The sequence below is a fragment of the Halichoerus grypus genome, chromosome 15 (assembly GCF_964656455.1).
Source record: "Halichoerus grypus chromosome 15, mHalGry1.hap1.1, whole genome shotgun sequence".
Lineage (NCBI taxonomy): Eukaryota > Metazoa > Chordata > Mammalia > Carnivora > Phocidae > Halichoerus > Halichoerus grypus.
Window position 1 is genome coordinate 43,929,448 of NC_135726.1, and position 27,581 is coordinate 43,957,028.

The window sequence follows — 27,581 nt, forward strand, 5'->3', positions numbered from 1 at the left end:
CTAACAACTTCTACTTTTTCTTTAAATTTTTTTTGCTTATCTAAGTAATGTCTATACCCAATGCGGGGCTCGAACTCACAACCCTGAGATCAAGAGTAGCCTGTTCTGACTGAGCCAGCCAGGCGCCCTATAGCTTCTACTTTTTCTAGGTATCATTTATCATAGCTTGTAGTTCTGTTTATCAACATTGATCAGTGTCACTTTGGCTCACCAAGTGCTTCATGCAGATCTGGCACATAGAAGATACTCAGTAAATGTTGAATGAATGAACAAATCACACTTAGTTACTGCATTTTATGTTTTTGTTGAAGCTTGCCATTCATGTAGATGTGTATAAGGGAAGGGGCCAGTTCTCCTGTTATTTTATAAATATGTGTATAGCTTAATCTTAATGAGATTTTGTCACATTTTTATATTTCTTTAGTTTTTAATATAAATAGGATATGTAAGTAGGTGAAATGGCAGTGTTGTGTGCCATAAATAAACTTGACATACAGAGAGAAATGTTGTAGCTATTTAGTAAATTAGTAATTTAGTGTTGTTTGTTTTTCCAGGTTGCCAAAGAAAGTGTACTGCAGTTTTACCCAAAAGCTAATATCATAGCCTACCATGACAGCATCATGAAGTATGTTCTAATTATTATGTTGCAAAATTGTGTTTGTTGTCAATTAAACTTCAAAAGCGTTAGGTATTTTTAGTAGCCAGATACAGGAGTTTGAAGTCATTCTGGTTTTTAAAAATGATTTTTCTATCCTAACTATAAAGAACAAACTGATGGTTATCAGAGGGGAGGTTGGTTGGGGGTGGGTAAAATATGTGATGGGGATTAAGGAGGGCACTTGTGATGAGCACCAGGTGTTGTATGTAAGTCTTGAATCACTACATAACTATTATTATACTGTATGTTAATTACCTGAAATTTAAATAAAAACTTACAAAAGAAAAAATGATTTTTCTAGAAAAATTAAAATGTGGTAGCTTGTGCCCAAGTAAGTTGAGTTTTATTAACAGTTTATATATATGATTTAAATGAGTTAGATAAGAGGAAATAAGAGGTAAGATATTTTAATACTTTAAATAAATAAGTTATTTGGAAACATAAAAGGCCTTATAGTTTTGTTTTTTTGTTTTTTTGTTTTTTTTAAAGATTTATTTATTTATATGACAGAGAGAGACACAGTGAGAGAGGCAACACAAGCAGGGGGGAGTGGGAGAGGGAGAAGCAGGCTTCCTGCAGGGCAGGGAGCCCAATGCGGACCCCGATCCCAGGACCCTGGGATCATGACCTGAGCTGAAGGCAGCCGGCTAACCGACTGAGCCACCCAGGTGCCCCTATAGTTTTGTTTTAAATACAGATACACTTAAACTATGAAAAATCCTTGTATGTGATGATTCAGACTTCTAAATATATTGCTCTCATTCTGACTGATTTCAGTTCTGGTCTTTTTCAGTTTAAAAGGTTCCTTCCCAAAATAACTTGTTTATTTGGACTATGACTTTTGTAATATAACGCTAGGAATTGTGACGGGACCATAGTTTTCACCATACATAAATATGCTCTGATCTCAGTAAAGATAGAGTAAATATGTAATTTTGGAAGTGTTGGAACAAAGGAACCCTGGGTCTAAATGATCCTTTATAGTTGTTGCCTAACTTACAAGTAAGTGGTATTAGAAATAATTACTTCTTGTTTGAGGTCTGGAATTAGAGCAAGTGTTACACTTTCTCAGGAAATCTGTATCCAATTTTTTTTATTTCTGCATGTTTGCTCTGCAAACCCTCCTGTAGCTCCATAACCCCCTTACCCTGCGCTGCTTTCCCAGTGCTGCTAAAAGCGGGGACCCTAGAGGCCTGAACCTTGCCTGATCCTGACCATGTGAGGTGAAGCCAGAGGCCAGGCAGATCCTGGGAATGTGTTCTTTGTATGTTCCCAGGCTGCCCGGAGAAGGCCTGGTGGGACTGGTGAAGTCATGCCATCTTTGTGCCAGTTTGAGATCGTGCTCTTAGGCCCCAGATTGCTGACCAAAAAGGATGTCAAGTCACAGGGATTAAGGGGAAATTATTTCTTTGAAATCTGCTATGGTGTTTCGAAAAAGTCAAATCTATTATATGATACATACCCCTAATATCAGTTATTTTTGCACTGTTACTTTAGTATGCTTTTTAGGACCCTGTATTCTGTGAAGATCAGGTATAAGGCCAGTTGTTTTGGTGACGTTTTGTTTTGTTTTGTTTTGTAGCCCTGACTATAATGTGGAATTTTTTCGACAATTTATATTGGTTATGAATGCTTTAGATAACAGAGGTGAGATTATTTTAATACATTTAATTCCTAAGTATTTCCCTTCCCCCGTAACAAGGCTGTTTCCACAGCCTTTTAGTGTTTTAAAGTATTTCCTTATGAGTTACATCTAGAGAGCAGTAAGGTTAGGTTTAAAATTTGCCAGTTGGTTGTAATTTTAACTAGAACTGGTTTCGGGCAGGAATTTAGCTATCACATACTCTGCTGTTCTAGCAAAACGTGTGAACATAGAAGTTGTTAAAATCGCTAAAGAGGGTGACTACATATGGTATGTGGGTGTGTGCTTGTTTCAGAGTATCCCATCACTTAAGCACAGTGTGACTTCCTTCATTTACATGGAGATCTAAGAAATATCTGTGCCTGTATCTCACATCTCAAGACCAGTTAAGTCAGACTCTCTGAATGACGCCTGAGCATATTTTTTCCAAGTTTCCCATGTGATTCTAAAGTGCGATCGGGGCTGTAAAACCACTGTTTGAAGACTGGGGCAAGAGGATGTCAAAGTTAGTATAGATGCCATGGATCTTGAATTATTTTAGGTATAGGTGGGTGCCGTAAGATAACAGGCTGGATTCTATTTAGATGTACATATTTTAGACCATTTAAGCTTTCCACAGTAGGGGGTAATGTTTCTTATAATCAAGTGTTGCATAGCCAGTCATTGTTCTACATGTAAAACAACATTTGTGGAGTGGTTTGTAACCATTTTGAGCTTGAAATACCAAAGAAAAAACACGAAGTAGCATGAGGAAAGGTCAGAAAGACTTTTTTTTTTTAAAGATTTTATTTGAGAGAGAGTGTGCTCCTGAGTGAAGGGGGAGGAGCTGAGAGAGAGAGAGAGAGAATCTCAAGCTGACCCTGTGCTGAGCATGGAGCCCGACACAGAGCCTAATCCGCGACCCTGAGAAACTGAGCCGAAATCAAGAGTTGGGTACTCAACTGGCTGAGCTACCCAGGCATCTCTGAATGACTTTTAACTAGACTCCTCTTTATTCCCCTTGTCTTAAACTGCCTTAGTAGTTCCAAGTTGATATTCTCCATTCTCCATTCATTTCCATGTGTTACCTGATAATTTTATTAGAATAATAGTAAGGATTCAGAACACACTGAAACAATGTTTTAGCCGAGATTAATAGAGTAGGCACACAGCAACGGAAGAGAAAGGTGACACTTTAGAATCCAAAAATTATTTATAGGTGTGCTTTTCCTGGAGTAAATTTGTGATATAAATTCCTTATGTTTGGAATTTTGCTAGTGAATGTCTCTTTAAGTGTAACCGTTTTATTACACTGGTCATAGCTATAAGAAAATTACATAACAAATTAAAAAAAAATAGTTTGGGTAAATGTTATCCTAATTAAAGTAACTAATTCTTCCCCCCATAAACTCCTGCTAACTAGTATTTTTCTTCCAGCTGCCCGCAACCATGTTAATAGGATGTGTCTGGCAGCTGATGTTCCTCTTATTGAGAGTGGAACTGCTGGTTACCTTGGGCAAGTAACTACCATCAAAAAGGTAAAGTAAGTTTTTACTTCCCAAATATTTATTTGGGACCTTAAGGAGGGAAGAAGTAAACTTTGGATTTATATGATATGGGCTAGTCACCATCCAAGATGTTTTGTGCTCTGGTAAAACTTAGATACTATAAAGGTAATACAAAGAATATAGGCAGAGATTTTTCTAGCTCTGTGCTACTTTGCTTCTGTAGCTTATATATTAAAATTATTAGACTGGTAAGCTTAATGACATTGCCTTTTAAAATACTTTGTAGCTATAAAACTACCTGTGATGCCATAGTTGGTGTATGATAAAACTGCCTTCTCCAAAGTTACTTTTTATCTGAAGTCTGGACTTCAAAGATCTGAAGAGTACTTTGAAAATATTTGTTGTATTTGTGAAATATTTCAGACATTTAGAGAAAACTAGAGATTAATAGAGCAAATAAATACCTGTGGACTCATAACCCAGTTTTATAAAATTCAGCATTGTGATCTTTTTTCTTTTAGTTCTTTTAGGAAATTAAACACAGATACATTTGAAGAGTCATTTTGCAGGTTTTGAAACCAAAATTTGAATTACCACTTAAAATTTGCTACTTTTGTCCATTATTTGGCAGTTTACCCATGTTGGAAATTGTGGCTCTGCTTCTTTTGTTTTAGCTGATAAATACTCTTGGAAGCTTATTTAGTATCCTTTTACAAAGACTTGTAAATATCAATGTGTATTAAATTTAGTTAAATCAGTGGAGTCCTTCAGGGTCTGTTTATAGGTCACAGCAGTCGTTCTCTTATCCACTGTGATTTGAGGGATGGCTGCTGGTCATATGGCTGCCCCCAAGAAGGTTTATTGAAAGGACACCAGAAATGGTATTATGGAGAAAATCCTGGATCTGCTGTCATTTATATTAAAACAATATTTGCAGGTTTTGGTTCGTTAACCTGATCCTAAGGTACTAGTTATGTATTAATACTGAGGTTGAGAATTGCTGAAATGAGGAATGTTCATTTGATGGTTTTGAAAGATTGTCTGAGGTACCATAGACTTCTCTCAAGGACTCCTTACATTGCAAATTAAAATGTAACCCTAGCTCAACAAAATGAGAAGTATTTTGTTTGGTAATATCTAGGATTTTTCTGTGTATCTAGGTGGTTCTTGAAATTATTAATTACTTTTAGTTTTCTTAATTTTTAGGAGATTATAAGGTAAGGCTATGAATAATATTTAAATAACTGAGGTCCACACCTTTGAGGGATAATTGGTTAGAAAGCTGTTGTTTGTCTTTCTAGTAGTTTTTCTTTTGTTTAGTGTGATTAAGGTAAACTTCTTGTATTTGATATTCAGGTGCAGTGTGGCTTTTTGTTTTTGATTTTGTTTTTGGCTTGTTGTAAGTGTTGTTTACTGGGCCGGAGTCAGGAATCCTGGCTTAGACTTAGCTGTGACTGTGATTGATTCAGTTCACTTTTGTTACAGTTCCTTGTTTGTAAAGTAAGGATTTTGGAGTCACTGATATTTTAAAATTTTCTTGACAGTATAAAGCCCAGTTAGAATGTAGATGAATGAATATTTATGATGATTACTTTATGACGTTGAGAAACTACCATCATGGGATAAATACTTTTCTTGTATTCTGACTTTGCAGGGTGTAACTGAGTGTTATGAATGTCATCCCAAACCTACCCAGAGAACTTTCCCTGGCTGTACAATTCGTAACACCCCTTCTGAACCTATTCATTGCATCGTTTGGGCAAAGTATTTGTTCAAGTAAGAGTATATATATTTCTGGGTGTATTTTCAGTACTGACGATGGGAAATGGGGTCATTTTTATTTTTATATCTCAGATTGTATTTATGAGGAATATTCTTTTAAATATGACAAAGAGACGCTCCGTTAACTTTCTTGTTACTTCTTGTGCTGAATTCAGCCAATATTGCATGCGTGTCCATTATATACCATGGACTATATAGGAAGCCTGATATTGGAGACAGGCATATAACTAAATGAATACAAGTCTGTGTATTTGGAATTATAAAAACATACTTAGAAGTAATTCATTGGTTAAAAAAGAAATCATGGAAGTTAAAAATACTTTTTAATGATAATGAAAATACTACATGTGAAACTTGGATGCATTGAATGTGGCAGTTGGAAGAAAAGTTCTAGGCTTACACACATGAAGAGAGATGAACATTAATGAGCTAAGGACTCAACTTAAATTAGAAAAAGGATAAATTCCAAGGAAATTAGTGGGAAGGATGTAATTGAGGTAAGAGGAAAAATATACTTCGTGAGTTCAATCATGAAAAGGAGAGAGAAATAAATGGGGAATGTAATCTCAGCACAGATTTAAATGATAGTAAAGAACAAAAGGATGATAATAAAAAGACCATGCCTGTATACAGAAATTTTTAATCTGGATAAAATTTTTTTTTTTTTTTTAGAGAGAGAGAGAGCGCGGGGGTGGGGGAGAGGGAGAGAATCTCAGGCAGACTCCCTGCTGACTGTGGAGCCAGATAAGGGGCTCGATCTCATGATTCATGAAGTCACAACCTGAACCAAAACCCGAGAGGGGGATCCTTAACTGACTGTGCCACTCAGGTGCTCCTGGATAAATTCATTTTGAAAAAAAACTTAAAAAAAAAACTGACTCAAAAAGAAATAAGAAAGCCTGAACAGTACTATACTTTAGGGGAATTTAATAAGTGGTCTGAATTCTGAATAATGCACCAAACCTATCTGAATTTATTGGTGATTTCCACTGAACTTGCAAGTACTATATCGTTATAATGTTAAGTAAATTGTCCCAGAGACATTTTTTAAAACCTGAATACTTCTCAGTTTGCATTATGGGGCTATCATGTCTTTGATAACAAAACCATTTAAGGCCATTACAGAATAAAAGGAGAATTTCAAGACTTTTTTTTTTAATTTAATTTATTTATTTGAGAGAGAGCGTGGGGAGGGGCAGTGGGAGAGAAGCAGATTCCCCATGGTGCACAGAGTCGGACGGGCTCAGTCTCATGACTCTGAGATTACAACCCTGAGCCGAAATCAAGAGTTGGACGTTTAACCGACCGAGCCACCGAGGCACCCCTCATGACAAATATTCTTGTTCTTGTTGTTCTTCTTTTTTTTTTTAATTTTATTTATTTGTCGGGGAGAGAGAGAGAGCACAAGCAGGGATAGTGGCAGGGAGAGGGAGAAGAGCAAGGAGCTGGATGTGGGACTTGATCCCAGGACCCTGGGATCACGACCCAAGCTGAAGGCAGACGCCTAACCGACTACACCACCCAGCCATCCCAAAAATTCTTAATAAAATAAGAACACTTTATCAACCTGGTAAAAGATACCTTTTACAAACTTATAGCAAACATTGGTTTTCTTTATTTTTTGATTAAGGTATAATGTGTATGCTCTCAGAAAAGTACACATATGATGGTATAACAATGAAATTTCATAAAAAATATACTTTGTAAGCATTATTTGGCAAACATTTTTTTCTTTTTAACAGATTTTACTTGTTAGAACAGTTTCAAATTTACAGAAATAATGAGAAGATAATACAGAGTTCCCTTATTAACATTGTTAGTATGATACGTATGCAGCGATTAATGAACCACTATTGATACCATATTTAACTGAAGTCCATAGTTTATTCAGAAAGTCCTTTGTTTTTACCCAGTGTCCCTTTTCTGTTCCATGATACCACATTACCATTAGTTGTCTGTCATGTCTCTTTAGGCCTCTTTTGGCTGTGATAGTTTCTCAGACTTTACTCCTTTTTGATGACCTGATAATTTTGAGAGTGCTGGTCAGGTAGGATGGCCCACTATGGGAAATTTTTTTTGATGTTAACACTGTTATTATGAGCTATTGGGAGGGAAATCACAGAGGTAGATAAATTGCCATTTTCATCACATCGTATGAAGAGTAAATATGTTACTGACATGATTTAGAACTATTAATGTTGGCCTTGATCACTTAACTAAGGTAGTATTTGTCAGGTTTCTCCATTGTAAAGTTACTCTCCCCATCCCCCCTTCTCTGTTGTACCGTACACTTTGGAGGGAAGTCACTGTGTGCAGCCCACACCTAAGGAATGGGAGCTGTGTTCTGTTTCCTTGAGGGCAGAGGTATCTACATAAATTAGAGTTCTTCTGCCTAGAAGGTTTGTCTTTTCTCACCCATCTATTGATTGATTCATCATTTATATCAGTCTGCATTCATATTGAATATATTTTATACTTCGGGTTAAGTCCAATAGTATATTTTGTTGCTGAGATTGTTCTAGCTTTGGCCACTGGGAGCTCTTTCTGTTAGCTCTGTGCTCTTAGACATACTGCCATCGATGTGAGTGGGGGTTTTGGGGAGCAGTTCCTTGCCTTCTGGTACTAGATGTTCCAGGCTCATTATGTTATTTCCTGCCGTAGAATCAGACCTTTCTCCAAGGCGCCCTGGTTCCTTTTTTTGAAGAATGGCATTAGAAACCAAGATCTGAATGCTTGGCATGCTATTAGTTGTTGTATCTTTTAGGCCCTTTTAGCCAACAGAGCAAATATATATCTATGCTAATCTGTATATATACACAAATTTATAAACATTTCTGTATATTAAGGTAAATATGAATTCATACTGGTGTCTCCAGCTCTAATCCATTACTATAGGGATCATTCTAGATTCCTCCCCTTGATTATCTGTACAGTCTCACTCCAGCAGTCAGAAACTTCCACTGTTTGCCAACCATATACTTAATACAAGCATTATTTTTTAAATTTTTTAAAAAGTTTTATTTATTTGAGAGAGAGTGTGCACACAAGTGGGGGTGAGGGGCAGAGGGAGAAGCAGACCTCCGCTGAGCCTGACACAGGGCTTGATCCCAGGACCCCGGGATCACGACCCGAGCTGAAGGCAGACACCCAACCAACTGAGCCACCCAGGCGCACCAATACAAGCATTATTTTTAATGATAAAAGTTACAAATCATCCCCTTTGAAATCAGAGTTGACATGAGGATGCCCATTATTGTTGCTTCTACTTGGTGTTGTAATGAAGTTCCTAGCCCATACAATAAGACAAAAAGGAAATACAGGAGAAGAGTTGAGAAAAAAAGAAACAAAACTGTTGTTTGTATACAATATAGTTACCTGCATAAAAAGCTCCAAAGAATCTATAGACAAATTATTAGAAATAATGACAGTTTAGCAGCATGGCCAACTAAAAGATTACATTTCTATATGCAGCATCAAGCAGTTAAAAAATAAAAAAATGGATAACTCACTATAAAATTGTATAATTAAATATTAAAGATACCTAAAAATAAAGCATCTAAAAGCATGAAGTACTCTCAGGTACTTATAAATCTTGATTTATAAGACCCAGTATGGAAAATTATAGTAACCATTGGAACATAAAAAGAAGGATAAAATAAGAGGAAAGAATGTATTTGTGGATTGGAAGTCAATATTGTGTGTGTGTCATTTGTCTTCAAGTTGATCTATAGATTCAAATGCAGTTCCAATCAAAATCTCATCAGGGTTTGTACTGGAACTCGTTCAGCTATTAGAAAATTTATAGAATAAGGCTTAAACATTCTTGGAAAGGAGTAGGTTGAGGTGACTTGTTCTAATAGATGTCAAGGTTTAATATAAGCTAAAAGTAACTTACAGTGTGTTGCTGGTACAGAGATAGAAACACAGACCATGGGGACAATGCAGAGCTCATGACCAAGGTTGCATACGAGATCCCAGATGAAAGAAGGGATTAAATAAAAGGTAGGACAATTCATTATCAATGTGGAAAAAACTTACATTCTCTACTTTAAAGAATATATAAAAATTAAGTCCAGATGGATTAAGTATTTAGATGTCAACAGAAAAAAACTTTCTAGGGGCGCCTAGGTGGCTCAGTTGGTTAGGCGTCTGCTTTCAGCTCAGGTCATGATCCCAGGTTCCTGGAATCGAGTCCTGCGTCGGGCTCTCTGCTCGGGTGGGAAGCCTGCTTCTCCTTCTCCCACTCCCCCTGCTTGTGTTCCCTCCCCCGCTGTCTCTCTCTCTGTCAAATAAATAATAAAAAAAAAAATCTTAAAAAAAAAAAATCTTTCTAATATAGGGGAAAATCTTTAGGGAACAATGTCTCAAGACACAAAGTGCTAACCGTAAAGGAAAGGATTGATTCCTTGAAATTAATTAAATATCTCTTGTCAAAAGACATGAGAAAATATTTGCAACATAAAGTCAACTAAAAATTACGATCTTAGAATATATTCCTGTAATCAAGAAATAGGCAACCTGACAAAATAATATGAACAGGCATTTTTTCACTTAAAGAGAAACCCACATAGGCAGTAAGCAAATGAAGATATGTTTAACTTCATGACTAACATGGAAAATTAATAAAATCACAAGAAACTATTTTATACTCAGTAGTTTGGTAAAATGTTAAGTCTGGAGAGGAAGTGAATCGATAGGAACTCTTACATGCCATTGGGGTGAAAATTGATACAGTGACTTTGGGAAACAAGTGGACATTTTCTTGTAGAGTATATCAGGAGTTTTGAGAAACTTTGAGATGATAGCTTTTCCTTTTTTTTATAACTGCAAAGGATTCCTTTGAAAAGATAGCTTTCTTGTAAGTCAAGTACTTGAGGAAAGGTGGAACATTATGTTCCTGTAAGTGTTATTAAATAGTTTTTAGGATAACTGGATTAACAGGAGAATTCCTGCTTAATATATTGTTTCTGAAGGCCTTTTAGTAGTAAAGAGATACAGTACCATGAAAAAAACATCTTACTCACTGCTTATTCTTACACCTAGATCAGCGCCCAGCATGTAGCAGATGTGTAATAATGTTTTTCTAATAGCTAGCTGCAGGTGTATTTCACAAGTATCATTCTGGCATTAGAATGGTATCCAAGTAAAATGTAAAAGCTGCTCACCTGTGTCTTGATCAAAGATTTTAACATAGGAATTTGCAGAACCTAGATGATAGGAATGAATATAGGTTTACTAAAATTTAGCCTGCCAATTGTTTATTCCTCATTCCTCCTATAGATTTGGAATATTCTAAGTTAGTTGTTTTGAGGGGAAGTAGGAAAAGTAAATATTTGTTCACAATATTTTGTTGAACATAAATATTTATTACTCTTATTATAGCCAGTTGTTTGGGGAAGAAGATGCTGATCAAGAAGTATCCCCTGACAGAGCTGACCCTGAAGCTTCCTGTGAGTAGATTGGGATATGTTCTCTTATATAATGAGGACTGCCTTTATTTTGCTGTCTTAATATTGATAGCATAAGAGGAGAAAAAAATAATTGCTGTTTTGTGTTAGACAGTATATTATGTGTTTAAGATGGATTATTTCATCTTTAAAACAATGTTTTAAAAAAAGAGTAGTCCCATTTACTGGTGAAGACAAGATGCAGAAATGTCACAAATGTAGTAAATAGAGCAGAGAGTTGTTTCCAGATCTGATTACAGGTCCATATTTTGAACTGTTCTACATGTGGCCTTAAGAAACTGAGGTAGGAAAAGATGCTAATGAGCATATTATTTTTCTTTCTCTTTGAGGTCCGAATGTGTCATGTGCAGATGACTTCCACAAATGACTCTTTTTTTCCCCCCAAAGGTAGATGAGAGCTTAGTTCTACATTTATTATAGCTGAGAATAAAATGGTGTTCATTTTATAGGGGAACCAATGGAAGCTGAAGCCAGAGCCAGAGCATCTAACGAAGATGGTGAAATTAAACGTATTTCCACTAAGGAATGGGCTAAATCAACTGGATATGATCCGGTTAAACTTTTTACCAAGGTTAGATTTACTTTCTTCATAATTATGGATAGATTTATTATTCTGTTTGTTTTAAAATAGTACATGAAATATATGCTTTTTATGCTTAATGTTGTCTTAATAAGTTGATTGATATCATCAGGATAAGCAGGTTTTGGAATTTTAAAGATTTTATTTATTTGAAAGAGAGTGAGTGAGAGAGCGAGCATGAGCAGGGGGAGGGGGAGAAGCAGACTCCCCTGCTGAATAGGGGAGCCTGATGTGGGACTCGATCCCAGGACCCTGGGATCATGACCTCAACCGAAGGCAGTCGCTTAACCAACAGCCGTGCAGGCACCCCTAGGTTTTGTAATTTTAGCACTAATGATAAATCAATATAGCATCTTCATAGGAATTAAAATAGAGAGGCTCACTTATACACTCTTGGTTGGCTTTCCTTCCCTCACTTACACTGAACTTCTTGATTTTCCTTATAACTGATCTTTGGTTCCTGCTGTTTCTCATCTTCTCTTATATCCCTTTCCTGCTCAAATCTCTTGGGAATCTGACATGTACTTAATTACTCTTGAATCCCTAATCCTCTCGTTCTTGGTCAGATCCCTCTTCATTAGTATATATTATTTGCCTGCTGAATGTTTCTAGAGAAATCTACAAGATTGTTTTAATTGGCTCTATCTAATTTATAGTCCAGCTAGGTATTCATGTCTATGTTTAAAAGTCTTTTTACTTCTTTTGCCTTCACTCCCTAGCAGGTTTATCATAATAGATACTTGAAGATTTCTCAGCTTTTCTTGAACTGCCTAATACACTCCTACCAGATGAGCAGATGACCTTAAGGATTTATTAACAGGTTTGAAGCCATTGGACAGATGTCAAGAGAAGGTCGCACTTTGTGCGTACTTTTTCCCCCCTGCTATTTGAGAGAAATCTCTAAGTAAAGGTTAATACTTCTACTTTTCCTTTCCCCTTGTACCGTTGTCTTTTTTTTTTTTAAGTAAGCTCCATGCTGAATGGGGGCTTGAACTCAAAACTGAGACTGAGAGTCACATGCTCTACTGACTGAACCAGCCACGTGCCCCCTGTACCTTTTAAGATTTTTTCTTTATCACTGTATTTTGCTAGTTTAATTACAGTATGTTTTGGTGTGGGTCTGCTTTTGTTGATTTTGATGGGAGTTCTCTGTGTCCCCTGGATCTCTGAATATCTGTTTCCTTCCCCAGATAAGGGAAGTTTTCAACTATTACTTTAAATAAATCTTTTGCCCCCCTTTCTCTCCTTCTTCTGGGACTCCTATAATAGGAATGTTAGTTATGTCTGGTGGAGTCACTGAGTTCCCTAAGTCTATCTTCATTTTGCATAATGCCTTTTTTCTCTTGTTCAGCTTGATTACTTTCCATTACTCTCTTCTAGGTCACTAATTCATTCCTTTGCTTCTTCCATCCTGCTGTTTATTCCATCAAGTGTTTTCATTTTTTTGTGGTTGTTCCTGAAGATTTTCGCTGATCCTTTTTTGTCTTTCTCGGCTTGCTGATTTTCTTTAGTAACACATTTGGATTTCTTTCTCATTATTCTTTGCATATTTATTAGTGGTTTTGCCATTAGATTTGTATATAATCTCTTCTGCATATAGCAGTCTCTGTTAAGTTGATGGTGGTTTTAAGTTTGAACCCTTTTTTTTTTTTTTTTAATTATTTAATTGACAGAGATACAGCGTGAGAGGGAACACAAGCAGGGGGAGTGGGAGAGGGAGAAGCAGGCTTCCGGCCGAGCAGGGAGCCCCATGCGGGGCTCGATCCCAGGACCCTGGGATCATGACCTGAGCTGAAGGCAGTCGCTTAACCAACTGAGCTACCCAGGCTCCCCTGAACCCATTCTTTATGCCTTTTCTCCACATCTTTTAGATATATGTTGTTATACTTTATATCCTTTTATTTTGTGAGTTCCTTGGCTGACTTTTTACAGAAATATTCATTCTTACTGCTTTTGTGTTTCCTTTCATACTGTCACTTCTGGTCTCCTTTCCACTCAAGGAGTCCCCTTTAATATTTCTTGCAGGGCTGGTTTAATGGTCATGAACTTTTTTTTTTTGTTTGGGAAAGTCTTTAATCTCCTATTCCGAATAATAGCTTTGCTGGATAAAGTATTCTTGGCCACAGGTTTTTCCCATTCAGCACTTTGAATATATCATGTCACTCCCTTCTGGCTTGAAAAGTTTCTGCTGAAAAATCTGCTAGCCATAAGGGGTTTGTTTCCCTTGTAAGTTACTGTCTTCTTTTGTCTTGCTGCTTTTAAATTTTTTATCACCGTATTTTGCCAATTTAATTTTATATCTTAGTTTTCAAACAGTATTTTTTCTCTGCCCCGCATCTTGATCTTTCCTGGCTTCTGTCTGCTTTCCAACATGCATAGGTCCTACGCAAATGGCCTACTACTCCCTCCAGTTTATGTTTTCTCTCTTTTTCCTCAGTGCAAGAGATGTCATAGGTTGATTCTTAAACCTGTTGCATTTATTTCCTTGTTATAGCCTTTTCTTTAGAAAATCAATTTTGGTTATGCTTAAAATGTACTTAATTCTGTTATGGATAGTGACAGTATTTTCCAGACTTGTGTCCGTATACCTATTCCCATTCCAGTTTGAGCAGTGTTGAATGCCAGCATAATCTCAAGTACATCTCCAGTCTGTTCAGTAGGTAACTAAGCATCTGCTGTATGCTGGTCACCACTCTGATAGGAGATACAGCAGTGAATAAGATGGAAAATAGGGTCCCAGCTCTTTGTAGGTAACTCATAGTTGAGAGGGAAAGTCAGACATTGAAAAGTAATATCAAAATCAGAGTGTCATGACATTAAGATCAGATGCATTAGAACCCTTTAAGACTAAGTAGACTTAACATTGTTATTAAACAGTGTTACTAGACCCAGTATGAGGTTTCAAAAGAGGCTTTCCAGAGGAAGTGACATTTCAACCCAAGACTTTAAAGAATTGGGCTGGGGATAAGAATGCTACATGTACACAGAAGGTCTCAGGTCGGAAAACTGAAATAATTCTCATTAAAGGGGAGACTGGGAAGAGGAATCGAAACATAAGCTGAGGCTACATCAGGCAAGACTTCCTAGATCATGACAAGGATGCTATACCAAGGCAATGGGAATCCATTAAAAGGTGGTCTATAGGATCAGATATAGAGGGTATGCTGTGCACCATTCTAGGACCTGATATTCCTATTGTAATCAATATGGGACAGTACCTTTTGAAGTTGTACAGTGCTAGAATAATCTGAAGTACAACCTATCTGCATTCCCAGTGGAGGGTGGAGAAAAAGTAGATTTAACAAGACTTAGGATGTTTAGGGCACCTGGGTAGCTCAGTTGATTTAAGTGTCCAGCTCTTTTTTTTTTTTTTTTAAGATTTTATTTATTTGACAGAATAAGCAGGGGTAGCTGCAGGCTGAGGGAGAGGGAGAAGCAGGCCCCTGCTGAGCAAGGAGCCCAACGCAGGGCTCGATCCCAGGATCCTGGGATCACGACCTGGGCCGAAGGCAGCTTCTTAACCAACTGAGCCACCCAGGCGCCTCAAGTGTCCAACCCTTGATTTTGGCTCAGGTCATGATCTCAGGGTTGTAAGATTGAGCCCCACGGTGGGCTCCATGCTCAGCGGGAAGTCTGCTTAAGATCCGATCCCCAGTCCCCCACCCCTGCTCATGCTATTTCTCTCTGAAATAAGTAAATAAAATCTTTTTGTAAAAAAATAAAAGACTTAGGTTGTTCAAAGTGAGGAACAGTGAAGAATCAGGAATGATACCTGGTTTCCTGCTGGGCAGTAGAATGAACAAGGTGCCATTCTCTGAGGTAGGTAAGGTGGGAAGCAGGTGTGTTGTGTAGGGCTTAGAGGATGAGATAAGGTGATAGAATCAATTTGAGATTCCTCTGGAATATTAGAGTAAGGGCAGGTAATTCTAAAGGCAAGCAGAGAGGTTTAGACTGGGATTTGCAGGCCTGTTTGTAGGCCTAAGAGAAAAGAGCATGAAGATGGTTTAGTACCATCTTAGAACTCTGAGGGATTCCCAGTATTTAATAATTGGATAAAGGGTGTGGAGCTTGTGCATGGAAAACCATGCTAATTCCCCATTGCCTGGGAGGCTTTTCAGCCAAGTGCTTAAGGTCCTCTATAAAATGTGTCTAACCAGTTTTGTTACCCAAGTCATACTGAACTTATTTCCTTGCCTATGCACCCATTTCAGATGTTACCAGCTCCTTGAACTCTCCTTATTCCTCAGAACAAAATTCCTGCTAGTACTCAAAGCTGTGTGATTCTCACACTAAATTTGTATTCTAACTATTTGTATATTTGGCTGGTTTTCCAGAGATTTAAGGATGCTTCATAAATACTGATTGAATTGAATATATTTTGATAGAAATAGTCCTGAATTTTTGGGGTGCCTGGGTGGCTCAGTTGGTTAAGAAGCCAACTCTTGATTTCGGCTCAAGTCATGATCTCGGGGTCATGGGATTAAGCCCTGCGTTGGGCACTGGGCTCTTGGGGGAATCTGCTTGAGATTCTCTCTCTCCCTCTGCCCTCTTCCCCCATGCTCACTCACTCTCTTTCTCTCTAAAATAAATAGATAGGGGCGCCTGGGTGGCTCAGTCATTAAGCATCTGCCTTCGGCTCAGGTCATGGTCCCGGGGTCCTGGGATCGGGCCCCGCATCGGGCTCCCTGCTCGGCGGGAGGCCTGCTTTTCCCTCTCCCGCTCCCCCTGCTTGTGTTCTCTCTCTAGCTGTGTGTCTGTCTGTCAAGTAAATAAATAAAATCTTTAAAAAAAAAAAATTAATAAAATAAATAAATAAAATCTTTTTAAAAAAGAAATGGTTCTGAATTTTTTTATTAAGCCAATTTTAAGTTCATAGCTGACACATAAAATAAATGTATTGACTAAATCAACTGACAATAGAAAATACAGCTGAGGAAAAAGTAAATATAATAAAATCATCTGAAATTCTACCATAGGATAGTGCCATTCACGTGATAGTCTCTCAGGCTATATATAATACTGCTTACAACATGAATTTATTTTGTTTTTGAGAGAAAAGCGTGTATGTGAGTGGGAGGAGAAGGAGAGAGAGAATCTTAAGCAGGCTCCATGTCCAGCACAGAGCTTGACTTGGGGCTCGATCTCGTGACCCTGAGATCATGACCTGAGCCGAAATCACGAGTTGGACATGACTGAGCCACATGGGCACCCCATAACATTTTTGCAAAAGAAATTGTTTTGGTTTTGGGCTTTTTGGGGGGCCGGACCACATTTCAAAGATGTTACAGGTGATTAAATTCTGGTTTTCAGCACTGTACTTTTAAAATGTATGCTTGGGGTTCCTGGGTGGCTCAGTCAGTTAAACATCTGCCTTCGGCTCAGGTCATGATCCCAGGATCCTGGGATCAAGTCCCGCATCGGGCTCCCTGCTCCTTGGGGAGCCTGCTTCTGCTCTGCCTCTCTTTCTCTCTCTCTCTCTCTCTCTCTCTCTCTCATGAATAAATAAATAAAATATTTAAAAAAAAAAATCTGCCTTCAGCTCAGGTCATGATCCCAGAGTCCTAGAATCGAGCCCTGTGTCAGGCTCCCTGCTCAGTGGGGAGTCTGCTTCTCCCTCTGCCCCTCCTCCCTGCTCATGCTCTCTCTCTCATCTTCTCTGTGTCTCAGATAAATAAATAAATTCTTTAAAAAATAAAATGTTTCTGCTTTATTGCTATTATACCCATGAACTTGGAGATATTGCTAACTGGTATCTCTAGGCTCAGTGATTTAATTCAATTCTTATGGAACTGGTGTATGTTTATTTAACTTCTTGATTGGCATGATTTTGCTTCAGATCGATCTTTGGAACTTTAGGTATGCTTGGGGGAGGTGACTTAGCGGGGCAGGGGCCGTGAGCACTATTCACAGTTCCTTTACTCTTTTTCTCAGCTTTTCTGCTTTCACTGTTTCAAATGCAGACGTTCTGTATAAATATTTTTATAAAAGGTTTACGTTTTGTGGGTTTTTCTTTTGGAAAGTGTGCATCTGCTTGTATAGGACATATCTTTAAATCAGAAGATTTTATGGTGTAATATTTATAGTAAATCAATGAAATTTTGTTATATTTTATCAGCATAGGGACTATAGGATTTGTGGGATTTTATCTTTGTTATTTTTTAATTTTTTTTTAAGCTTTTTAAAGATGATATCCGGTATCTGTTGACAATGGACAAACTGTGGCGGAAAAGGAAACCTCCGGTTCCGTTGGACTGGGCTGAAGTACAAAGTCAAGGTAAAGAATACATTTTATGGGGTGCCCGGGTGGCTTTGTTGGAAGAGCATGTGGCTCTTGACCCTCAGGGTCGTGAGTTCAAGCCCAACATTAGGTGTAGGTATTACTTAAATAAATAAACTTAAATACATTTTAGTCTTTGGGATACCTAAATTGGAAGTTCTCTCACTTAAAATCTTTAAATAACCCTGAATTTCATGGTAAGAAATTCAGTTTAGAAACATATGAAGAAGGAAGATGGCTGGAAATCTTGTCACCTAGAGAAATAGCCACTGTTAACATTTAGGGAATGTCTTGGTAGTCAACTCTATCTGTGCACAGAAATAAAGGGCAGTTGTTTATGCGCTTTACATAAATGGAATCATACACATTTATATATTGTTACTTGCTCTTTCCAGTCAGTATTATTTAACTAGTCCCTTATTGTTTAACCTTTGTTTCATATTTTCCCTCAAATAGTGTTGTGATAAGAATACATGCACATCTTTGTACCTTTGTGTGATTATCTCTTTAGGATTTAATTTAGGGACATACTTACAATTTTAAATGTGAGAAAAACTATTGTAGTAGTGACTTCTTCCTTATCCTACCGCCCCTTCCACACATTATGTCTATGCCTTAGATAAGTTACATTACAATTAATGTATGCACTGCAGTGATTAGCACATTGAAACTTAAAGGGTCCCAGGAGATTTGGGGTGTCAGTTGGGAGCAGTTCTCTACAGTAATGAATATTTGTCTTTACGGACTAAATATTTTTTTAAATTTTATTTTATTATGTTAATCACCATACATTACATCATTCGTTTTTGCTATAGTGTCCCATGATTCATTGTTTGCATATAACACCCAGTGCTCCATTCAGTACGTGCCCTCTTTAATACCCATCACCAGGCTAACCCATTCCCCCACCCCCTCCCCTCTAGAACCCTCAGTTTGTTTCTCAGAGTCCATAGTCTCTCATGGTTTGTCTCCCTCTCTGACTTCCCCCCCTTCATTTTTCCCTTCCTACTATATTCTCTCTCTTTTTTTAACGTATATTATTTGTTTCAGAGGTACAGGTCTGTGATTCATTAGTCTTACACAATTCACAGCACTCCCCATAGCATATACCCTCCCCAGTGTCTGTCACCCAGCCACCCCATCCCTCCCACCCCCCACCACTCCAGCAACCCTCAGTTTGTTTCCTGAGATTAAGAATTCCTCATATCAGTGAGATCATATGATACATGTCTTTCTCTGATTGACTTATTTCGCTTAGCATAATACTCTCTAGTTCCATCCACGTCGTTGAAAGATTTTGGTTTTTTGTTGTTGTTGTTGTTGTTGGCTGCATAATATTCCATTTTGTGTGTGTGTGTGTGTGTGTATACACACCACATTTTCTTTATCCATTCATCTGTTGATGGACATCTTGGCTCTTTCCATAGTTTGGCTATTGTGGACATTGCTGCTATAAACATTGGGGTGCACGTACCCCTTCGGATCACTACATTTGTATCTTTGGGGTAAATACCCAGTAGTGCATTTGCTGGGTTTTACAGACTAAATTTAAGTATGCTTCTGATAGGGCGCCTGGGTGGCTCAGTCGTTAAGCGTCTGCCTTCGGCTCAGGTCGTGATCCTAGGGTCCTGGTATCAAGCCCCGCATCGGGCTCCCTGCTCAGCAGGGAGCCTGCTTCTCCCTCTCCCACTCCCCCCTGCTTGTGTTCCCTCTCTCGCTGTGTCTCTCTCTGTCAAATAAATAAAATCTTCAAAAAAAAAAAAAGTATGCTTCTGATATCTTCCACTTGCTGAGTGCTAACTATGTGCTGGGCATAATGTTTATCTTATCGACATTGTATCTTTGAATTCTCTAGTGGTTTTATGAGGTTCCTATTAGCCATTTTCTTGCACAAATATTTGTAGTATCCTAATAATTATCTTAATGGAATTTGTTTCATTTTGATTTTCTTATTGGTCAAGCATTGAATTTTTAAATAAAATAGAGGGATGATGTTTAATAGTGAAATTTCTAATATTTTTTCCCTTAGGAGAAGAAACCAATGCATCAGATCAACAAAATGAACCGCAGTTAGGTCTGAAAGACCAGCAAGTTCTAGATGTAAAGAGCTATGCATGTCTTTTTTCAAAGAGCATTGAGACTTTAAGAGTTCATTTAGCAGAAAAAGGGGATGGAGCTGAGCTCATATGGGACAAGGTTCGTTTTGAAAATATGTGGCAATTCTATATCACATGCATATTTTTGTTCTTGAACTGTAACCAGAAACTAGTAATTTTTTGGATATCATTTATTCTACCAGAATTTGAGGACATAATGTTGAGTTTGCTTGGATGTTTTCATTTCTAATTACTACATTGAACTATGAATTTTCTCTACGTGAATTCAAGTAATACAGAACTTGATTTTAGATTCTGGTTATGGATTTGTGGTTTATAATTATGTTTTGAGAACATAATTGGACTGGAGAAATAATGTGAATTTATTGAAGTAAAATGTTTCACTGACTTAAAAACTTTCTTGTGTAATACAGATTTGTTAATAGAAGTCATAAAATCCTTTTGGAGACAACAGCTCATGAGCCTAATTAACCTTGAAAGTAATAAAATTGCCTTTCTATTGAAATAGTGAAAGGTCTGAGACCTCTAAATACAAAAATTAAATGTAATTATTCTTACCAAGTTAAAATAACATTTAATAGTATTTTGTGGTTAGATGTCATATTTTGAAATTTAATGAGTTAATTTGATTTTTAATTGTAATCAGTGTTTTCTACATCTGCAAGTGATTTAGCTGTGTTAAAGTTTTTATGTTTCAGTGATGGTAGAGATTTGCCATGAGTTGTAAGGGGAAAAATTTGGTCAGTTTTACTAAGCTGAGATGATAATTTTGTGCAAATTTTGAAACTGTGATTGAATTAGACATCCAAAATAGAGCTAGTAAGTTCATATTTTGGGGATTCTTGTAAACCTTATTCTTTTGGGTTTATGTATAAAGATTAACTATTTAATAAATACATATTTTCATTGTTAGTGTTCTAATAGTGATTTAGGACGTTTTCATCCATACACAGGGGCTAGATAATGAAACTGAAACTGGGAGTTGTTACCCTCTGATTAAAATCTACACCTAATGGATATGGTGAACCAGTTGTCTAGGGAAGTACCTAATGTACACTGTTGGGTACTATTAAATATTCATACTTGATCCTCATCACAACCTCATAAAATATTTATATAATTTTCCCTACTTAAGGAATTACAGATTTAAGGAATTTCATTTGCCTGAGGTTAACCAGCCAGCCAATAAATAGAGAACTCACATCCTGTCAGTGCTTTCTCTTCTGTACTTTGGTGCTTCTGAATTATAGGCTGGGATAGTATGTTCTCAGTGAAGCAGGAAATCTTGCTGAAATCTAAAGTGACCAAGATACAATCTCAGGAAGAATATAAATTGTCAAGGGAAAACTTTTGTTATATTGCCATATGTGAAAAGAAACCGCAAATGCAGGAGACCGGTGTGTATGAAGGGAATTTGGAGAAGGAAAACCAAAAGGTGTAGTCCAGACGTTTGAGTCTTTAATGAAGCCCTTTTCTCTAAAAAGCCCTTATCTCTTTGCTGTTACCAAACAACCTTTCATTACAGACCGATGGACCTAGGAGAGGGTTGCCACCGTCAGTGAATCGAATTGGTGTTGCGGTCTATACACTTAGTGTCTGCTGTATTTGTGTAAGCAGGATTGAGGTCCTAGAAGCCTGGTGGGTCTTGGCATTCTTGTCAGGCTACATTCCTGGATCCAAGAATCTGATAATGAGACCCTAGCTTCTTCCTCAAGGCCACCTCTTGTTCTCGTTGACTGTCTACAGTGTTACAAAACGTGTGAAAGTACTGTTTTGAAGGTGATACCAACCAAATTAGTAAGTTTGTGGGAAGACTTAATAAATTGTTTAAAATATTGGCAGGATGACCCATCTGCAATGGATTTTGTCACCTCTGCTGCGAACCTCAGGATGCATATTTTCAGTATGAATATGAAGAGCAGATTTGATATAAAATGTAAGTTATGTTATACTTTAGTTGTATTACCTAAAATTCTGTTACTCTTTTTTCACAGTTAACCATATTCATCTTTGTTTTTCAGCAATGGCAGGGAACATTATTCCTGCTATCGCTACTACTAATGCAGTGATTGCTGGGTTAATAGTATTGGAAGGATTGAAGATTTTATCAGGAAAAATAGACCAGTGTAGAACAGTGAGTATTTCTATTTGCATTCTTTATGTAACCTCTCTCTCTTTTTTTTTAAGTAAGCTCTGTGCTCAATATGGGGCTTGAACACTCAACCCTGAGGTCAAGAGTCACATGCTCTGCCAGCTGAGCCAGCTAAGCGCCCCCGTCCAATCTCTTTTTAATAGTATAGTCTGTACTTTAGGGGGAAAAAAGTAACTTATAAAAAGCACATTAAACAGATCATTTAAAAAATTAAAACAATAAAATTGATTAAAGCAGTGGAAAAACCATGTTCCACTTACCTTGTGAGTTTATGTGTAAGTAAGCTTCCTGGAAATTATAGCAAAAAGGAAAACACTTCCTTCTCTTATTTCTGTCTGAAATGGAAGCAGAAGCTAGTTTGCTTCTAATAGTTGCAGTTTTACTGAATTCTTAGAGGGACTAATTGTGTGGTTCCTTTTTTTTTTTTTTTTTTTTTTTAAGATTTTATTTATTTATTTGACAGAGAGAGACACAGCGAGAGAGGGAACACAAGCAGGGGGAGTGGGAGAGGGAGAAGCAGACTCTCCGCTGAGCAGGGAGCCCGATGTGGGGCTCGATCCCAGGACTCTTGAGATCATGACCTGAGCCGAAGGCAGACGCTTAACGACTGAGACACCCAGGCGCCCCTGTGTGGTTCCTTCTATTACGTTTTTTTCAATTCTAAAAGTTCCCTATAGTTTTATTAAATTTTGCTTTGTCATTTTATAGTTCTCTCCTTTGTTCATGCTTTTTAAAGTCTCCTTTTTTGTTTTAAACCTAGTTTATGTTCTTTGATAATGTCCGTGTCTGAACTCTTTATGGGTGAGTCTACTATCATTTCTGCTAGATTTCACAGTATTTGGTTGGCTTATGATTTTTTTTTTTTTGAATTAGTGTTTGTTAAAATTGTGTCATAATTTTTTTTTTTTTAAGATGTTATTTATGGGGCGCTTGAGTGGCTCAGTCGGTTAAGCAGCTGCCTTCAGCTTAGGTCATGATCCCAGGGTCCTGGGATTGAGCCCCACATCGGGCTCCCTGCTCAGTGGAGAGTCTGCTTCTCCCTCTCCCTCTGCCTGCCGCTCTGCCTACTTGTGCTCTGTCAAATAAAATATAAATCTTTAAAATATATATATTTATTCGAGGGAGAGCATGGTGCAGGGGAGAGGGAGAAGCAGACTCCCCACTGAGCAGGGAGCCCAACATGGGGCTTAATCCCAGGATCTTGAGATCATAGGACCTGAGTCAAAGGCAGATGCTCAACCCACTAAGCCACCCAGGCACCCCTGTGTCTGGTAACTCTGAAGGACTTATTGAAGGTGTACTTCTTCAAAGAGGATTTGATCTGGGTGCCTGGCATCTTACCAATTCAGGACTACTTTTAAATTCTTAGCTTTAGTTTTTCAACTCCTATGTCTGACAGTAAATCCGCATGAGCCCTGTCTTACTGTAATGAAATATGAAGGAAGATATGTGTTGTTCCCTCCCCCCCTCCCCCACTTCCCCTAAGCACCAAGGCCAAGATAATTTTTCTTGCTATTTTTGTGGGAAAGATATTTTTGTTCTTAATTCACCTCCCCTTCTAGGTCCTTGCTCTATGCAAGAGTCTCCTGTTAAAGAGTTCCTATGTTGCGTGAGATTTGGACTAGGTTTATCTTTTAAAACTAACACCACTTGGGTGGCTCATTCGATTTAAGTGTCTGACTCTTGATCTCAGCTCAGGTGTTGATCTCAGGGTCATGAGTTCAAGCCCCACGCTGGGCTTCATGCTGGGTGTGGAGCCTACTTTAAGAAACAAACTTTTTATTGTTTTCATGAAATTTTGGAGTGAAGGACTGTAGAATTACTGCCAGTCTGTCGTCGAATTTATTAAAATGTCTACCGTATCCTATAATATCCTTCTTGTTTCTTTGCTTACTTAGCTTTGTCCCTCTCTTGGGTTAATGATGTTTATGTCTGGATTTTTTGGTTCACACTTACGAAGTGAATATTAGGACAGAGTAATAGTGTTAGCCTGTATGTTAATGGTGTTAGCATTTGTTTTCCTGACTGTTGATTTCCCTTAGCACAGTTACCTTCCCAGTGAAGCCTAAGATCAATCAAATCTGTTCTCCAATTGGACCCTGCCTCTGGCCCTGCCAGTATAGTGATTAACTGCTAGCAGTACTATTGTTACAGGAGTCCTCCTCCCAGCACTTACTGCCTCTCGCAGGATTGACTTCGTTAAAGTTGGGGAATCCATGGGGTTCCTCTTTAGAATTAAGTCATCTTAGCAGGTGCCACACCTAACATGGTCATCAAGAAATGAGAATTTGTATATCTGCTTCCAGTGTTCATCTGACATTTGTTTGTATTAATCTTACTAGTGTTCACCAAACTCTGTAGAAATATGAAGTTGGGGCCTTTTTAAATTTCAGTGCATTTTTTTTTCTAGTGCAATTTTAAAAATTTGCATTGGCTTTTATTTTTTGTTTGGGTACTAGGGAAATGGTAAATAGGTGCTAATATTGCCTGAAGTACATTATTTTTTCTCATAATTATATAAATGTTAATATCGTAATCATCATAGACAACTTGAAAAGAAAGGCAGTACATTGGTTCCATACATCTGTGAAAGCGTTACCATTAATTGGAGAAATAAGTGTATTGCTATTGAGAAGTTGGCTTAAAATTGATAAGAACAACCTTAATTGGGAAGACCCCCAAAAGCTGTTTTAATGATACCAGGGATGAGTACAGCTAGGCCTTTACTTTTGTAAATTAGTTTGCAGAATAGTTTAGAGTCGTTAGTACAAGATTTCTTTTCAGTAAGCACAGCCTTTCACATGGTAGCTAATTGGAAAAGAAAGTTGAAAAATCAGTCTCTTATTAAAAAGGCCATGATTTTCCTTATGTTTTTTCCCATCTAGAAGGGAATACTTATTTTTTTATTGGCTGTACAGTAAACAAGATGGTAGACTTCAGGTTGTGTGGTATTGTAACTGATTTGTGGTTTCTGCTTGTATTTTTTCTCCTCCAAAGATTTTTTTGAATAAACAACCAAACCCAAGAAAGAAGCTTCTTGTGCCCTGTGCACTGGATCGTCCTAACCCTAATTGTTACGTATGTGCCAGCAAGCCAGAGGTGACTGTTCGGCTGAATGTCCATAAAGTGACTGTTCTCACATTACAGGATAAGGTAAGTGCAGGGGCTGGTTCTCTTCCACAAGGTTTGTTCATTTTCCTCTTCTAAAAACAGGAAACCTAGGTTCCCTTCTGCTTGATAGTGTTAATGTGATAACAAACTAAAAGCCGCGTAATTATTCTGAAAGATTCTGACTACTAAGGTGTGTTGCTCTCATATTCTACGTTACTTTACTATCTGGGTTGCTACTGGATTTTTTTGGTCTGTGGTTCCAGAGTATGTGCCTCACATCCCAGAAGGGAATAGATGAATTTGGGTGGACTATGCCCCACAGGTGGTACAGAGGTGATGGTTTCTTGGCAAGCAAGAGACACTTTGTTCCCAGATAGTGTGTAAATTCTGTGTTTCCTGACAGGCGATATCCCTGACTGTGGTGTGTTAAGTTGGCCTTTTATGAAATGTTGCGTTTGTGTATCTGGATTCACCAGTAGTAGAGCTCTGGAGTGAAGGAAATGGAAGTTGAGGATGTGGTCTAATCCTTAGGTTCCTTCTAAGTTGGCTAGAATGGCCCAAATGGGTGCCACTTCCCACTTCTGGGATCATTTCAGATTGCTCTCTGATAATCCCCATCATCATGTTTCATATTTATATGACATGGGGGCGATAGACCCTTGTGGCCTAGACTGCTGGAGAGGGAATAGCCTTTCTCCCAGAACTGATTGCATAGGGCAGATTGATGTGAGCTTATGTTTTGATGAAGCAGCAGGATTTGGTAAACTGGCCAGCAGAGGGTGATTGCCCCCCCTGCTTTCTTAGGAAATAATTATAGTTGGTATGTAGTCATTCTTGAGCTTAAAGCAAGCCAGCTATTTGTGGGATAATCAGACCTTTAGAGAATTCCTGTTATTTTTAAGAGCAGCTAGGATTTGACAGATTATCATCACTCGTGATCCGTCTTGGAATTTAAAGAGAGATGGAACTTGGGAAGAGGAAGACTATCCAAGAATCAGTTTTAATGAGAAATTTTCCATCTATAAAACATCTGCAAATAGAGGATTGGCATAGAGACTAAGATGAAATATGCCAAGTGTCTAGCTCAGTACCTCATCTGTAGGGAAGAAAAAATACTAAGCCAATCAAGAGTTCGCAATCTCCCATTTGGAGGAAGTTTTATCTGAACTTCATCAGTGGTCAAACATGAGGGTGGGCAGCATGGGCATGGAGTAATTGGGTGAATTTCCAGTGCTTTCCTTCATGTCCTGAGGTATCTTGACGAACGACTTTGCCTCTTTCCAATGGAAGGGGAAAGTAAGAGCCTTTATGGAAAAAATGTCTAAGTTTTTTTATGGTCTTTAGCTATATATATATTAATATTTTGTATCTTTATTTCTTATAGATAGTGAAAGAAAAATTTGCTATGGTAGCACCAGATGTCCAAATTGAAGATGGGAAAGGAACAATCCTAATATCTTCAGAAGAGGGAGAGACAGAAGGTATCATACATTGCATTTATTCACTCCCCTCATTTGGGTGGAAACTGTATACATGAAAAAGTAACATTAGTTTGTCCATTTACTATACACGTTACTCAGTATCACAGCTGATGGAGCAATATTTGGTCATGGAAGTGCTCTCCCTAGGTGGCACTGCCTTGCTGGGATCACTGCAGTTCCAGGTCTGGGGACTCCCGTATTGTCAGGGTATCTCAGGGACTGTTTCTCAAGAACCCAGTGCATAGTCAGGTTTACAGTGACCATGATGCTCTTGTTCACTAACAAGGAACCACCTTGCCTGTATCATGGATCCTGGGAGCTGAATTAGTAATGAGAAGATTGCTCTGGCTGTTAGGGTAGGAAGGGTAATTTAAGGCTATTAGGTGTTTTGTCCAGGAGTAGAGAAAGAAGCCTTGATAGCCCATTATAGAGCAGAAAGTAATGCTGAAAATCAGTGCCCACTTTTGGTTTTCTAGGCTTCCCTTTTCAAAAGTTTAAGCAGGTCAGGGCACTTGGGCGGTACAGTTGGTTAAGCGTCCAACTCTTGGTTTGGGCTCGGGTCATGATCTCGGGGTTGTGGGATTGAGCTCCGTGTTGGTCTGTGCGCTCAGCACAGAGTCTGCTTGGCATTCTCTCTCTCTCTCCCTCTCCCTTTGCCCCTCCCACTTGTGCACTCTCTAAAATAAATAAATCTTTTTTTTTATTTTTTTATTTTTATTTTTTTAAGATTTTATTTATTTATTTGACAGAGAGAGACACAGCGAGAGAGGGAACACAAGCAGGGGGAGCGGGAGAGGGAGAAGCAGGCTTCCCGCTGAGCAGGGAG

General features: G+C 38.0%; 1 protein-coding gene across 2 annotated transcripts in view; it reads left to right on the plus strand.

Annotated features, from left to right (window-relative positions):
• UBA2 (ubiquitin like modifier activating enzyme 2) overlaps window positions 1-27,581 on the plus strand; it is a 37,985-nt gene that overhangs the window by 2,960 nt on the left and 7,444 nt on the right. For both annotated transcript variants that reach the window (XM_036108489.2, XM_036108491.2), the window contains exons 3-14: window positions 555-625; window positions 2,241-2,305; window positions 3,717-3,817; window positions 5,442-5,563; window positions 10,952-11,019; window positions 11,487-11,608; window positions 17,792-17,891; window positions 19,924-20,090; window positions 21,854-21,947; window positions 22,033-22,145; window positions 25,161-25,316; window positions 26,659-26,755. In XM_036108489.2, the coding sequence (XP_035964382.1) occupies window positions 555-625; window positions 2,241-2,305; window positions 3,717-3,817; window positions 5,442-5,563; window positions 10,952-11,019; window positions 11,487-11,608; window positions 17,792-17,891; window positions 19,924-20,090; window positions 21,854-21,947; window positions 22,033-22,145; window positions 25,161-25,316; window positions 26,659-26,755 (1,276 nt within the window). The remainder of the gene's footprint in view (window positions 1-554; window positions 626-2,240; window positions 2,306-3,716; window positions 3,818-5,441; window positions 5,564-10,951; window positions 11,020-11,486; window positions 11,609-17,791; window positions 17,892-19,923; window positions 20,091-21,853; window positions 21,948-22,032; window positions 22,146-25,160; window positions 25,317-26,658; window positions 26,756-27,581) is intronic.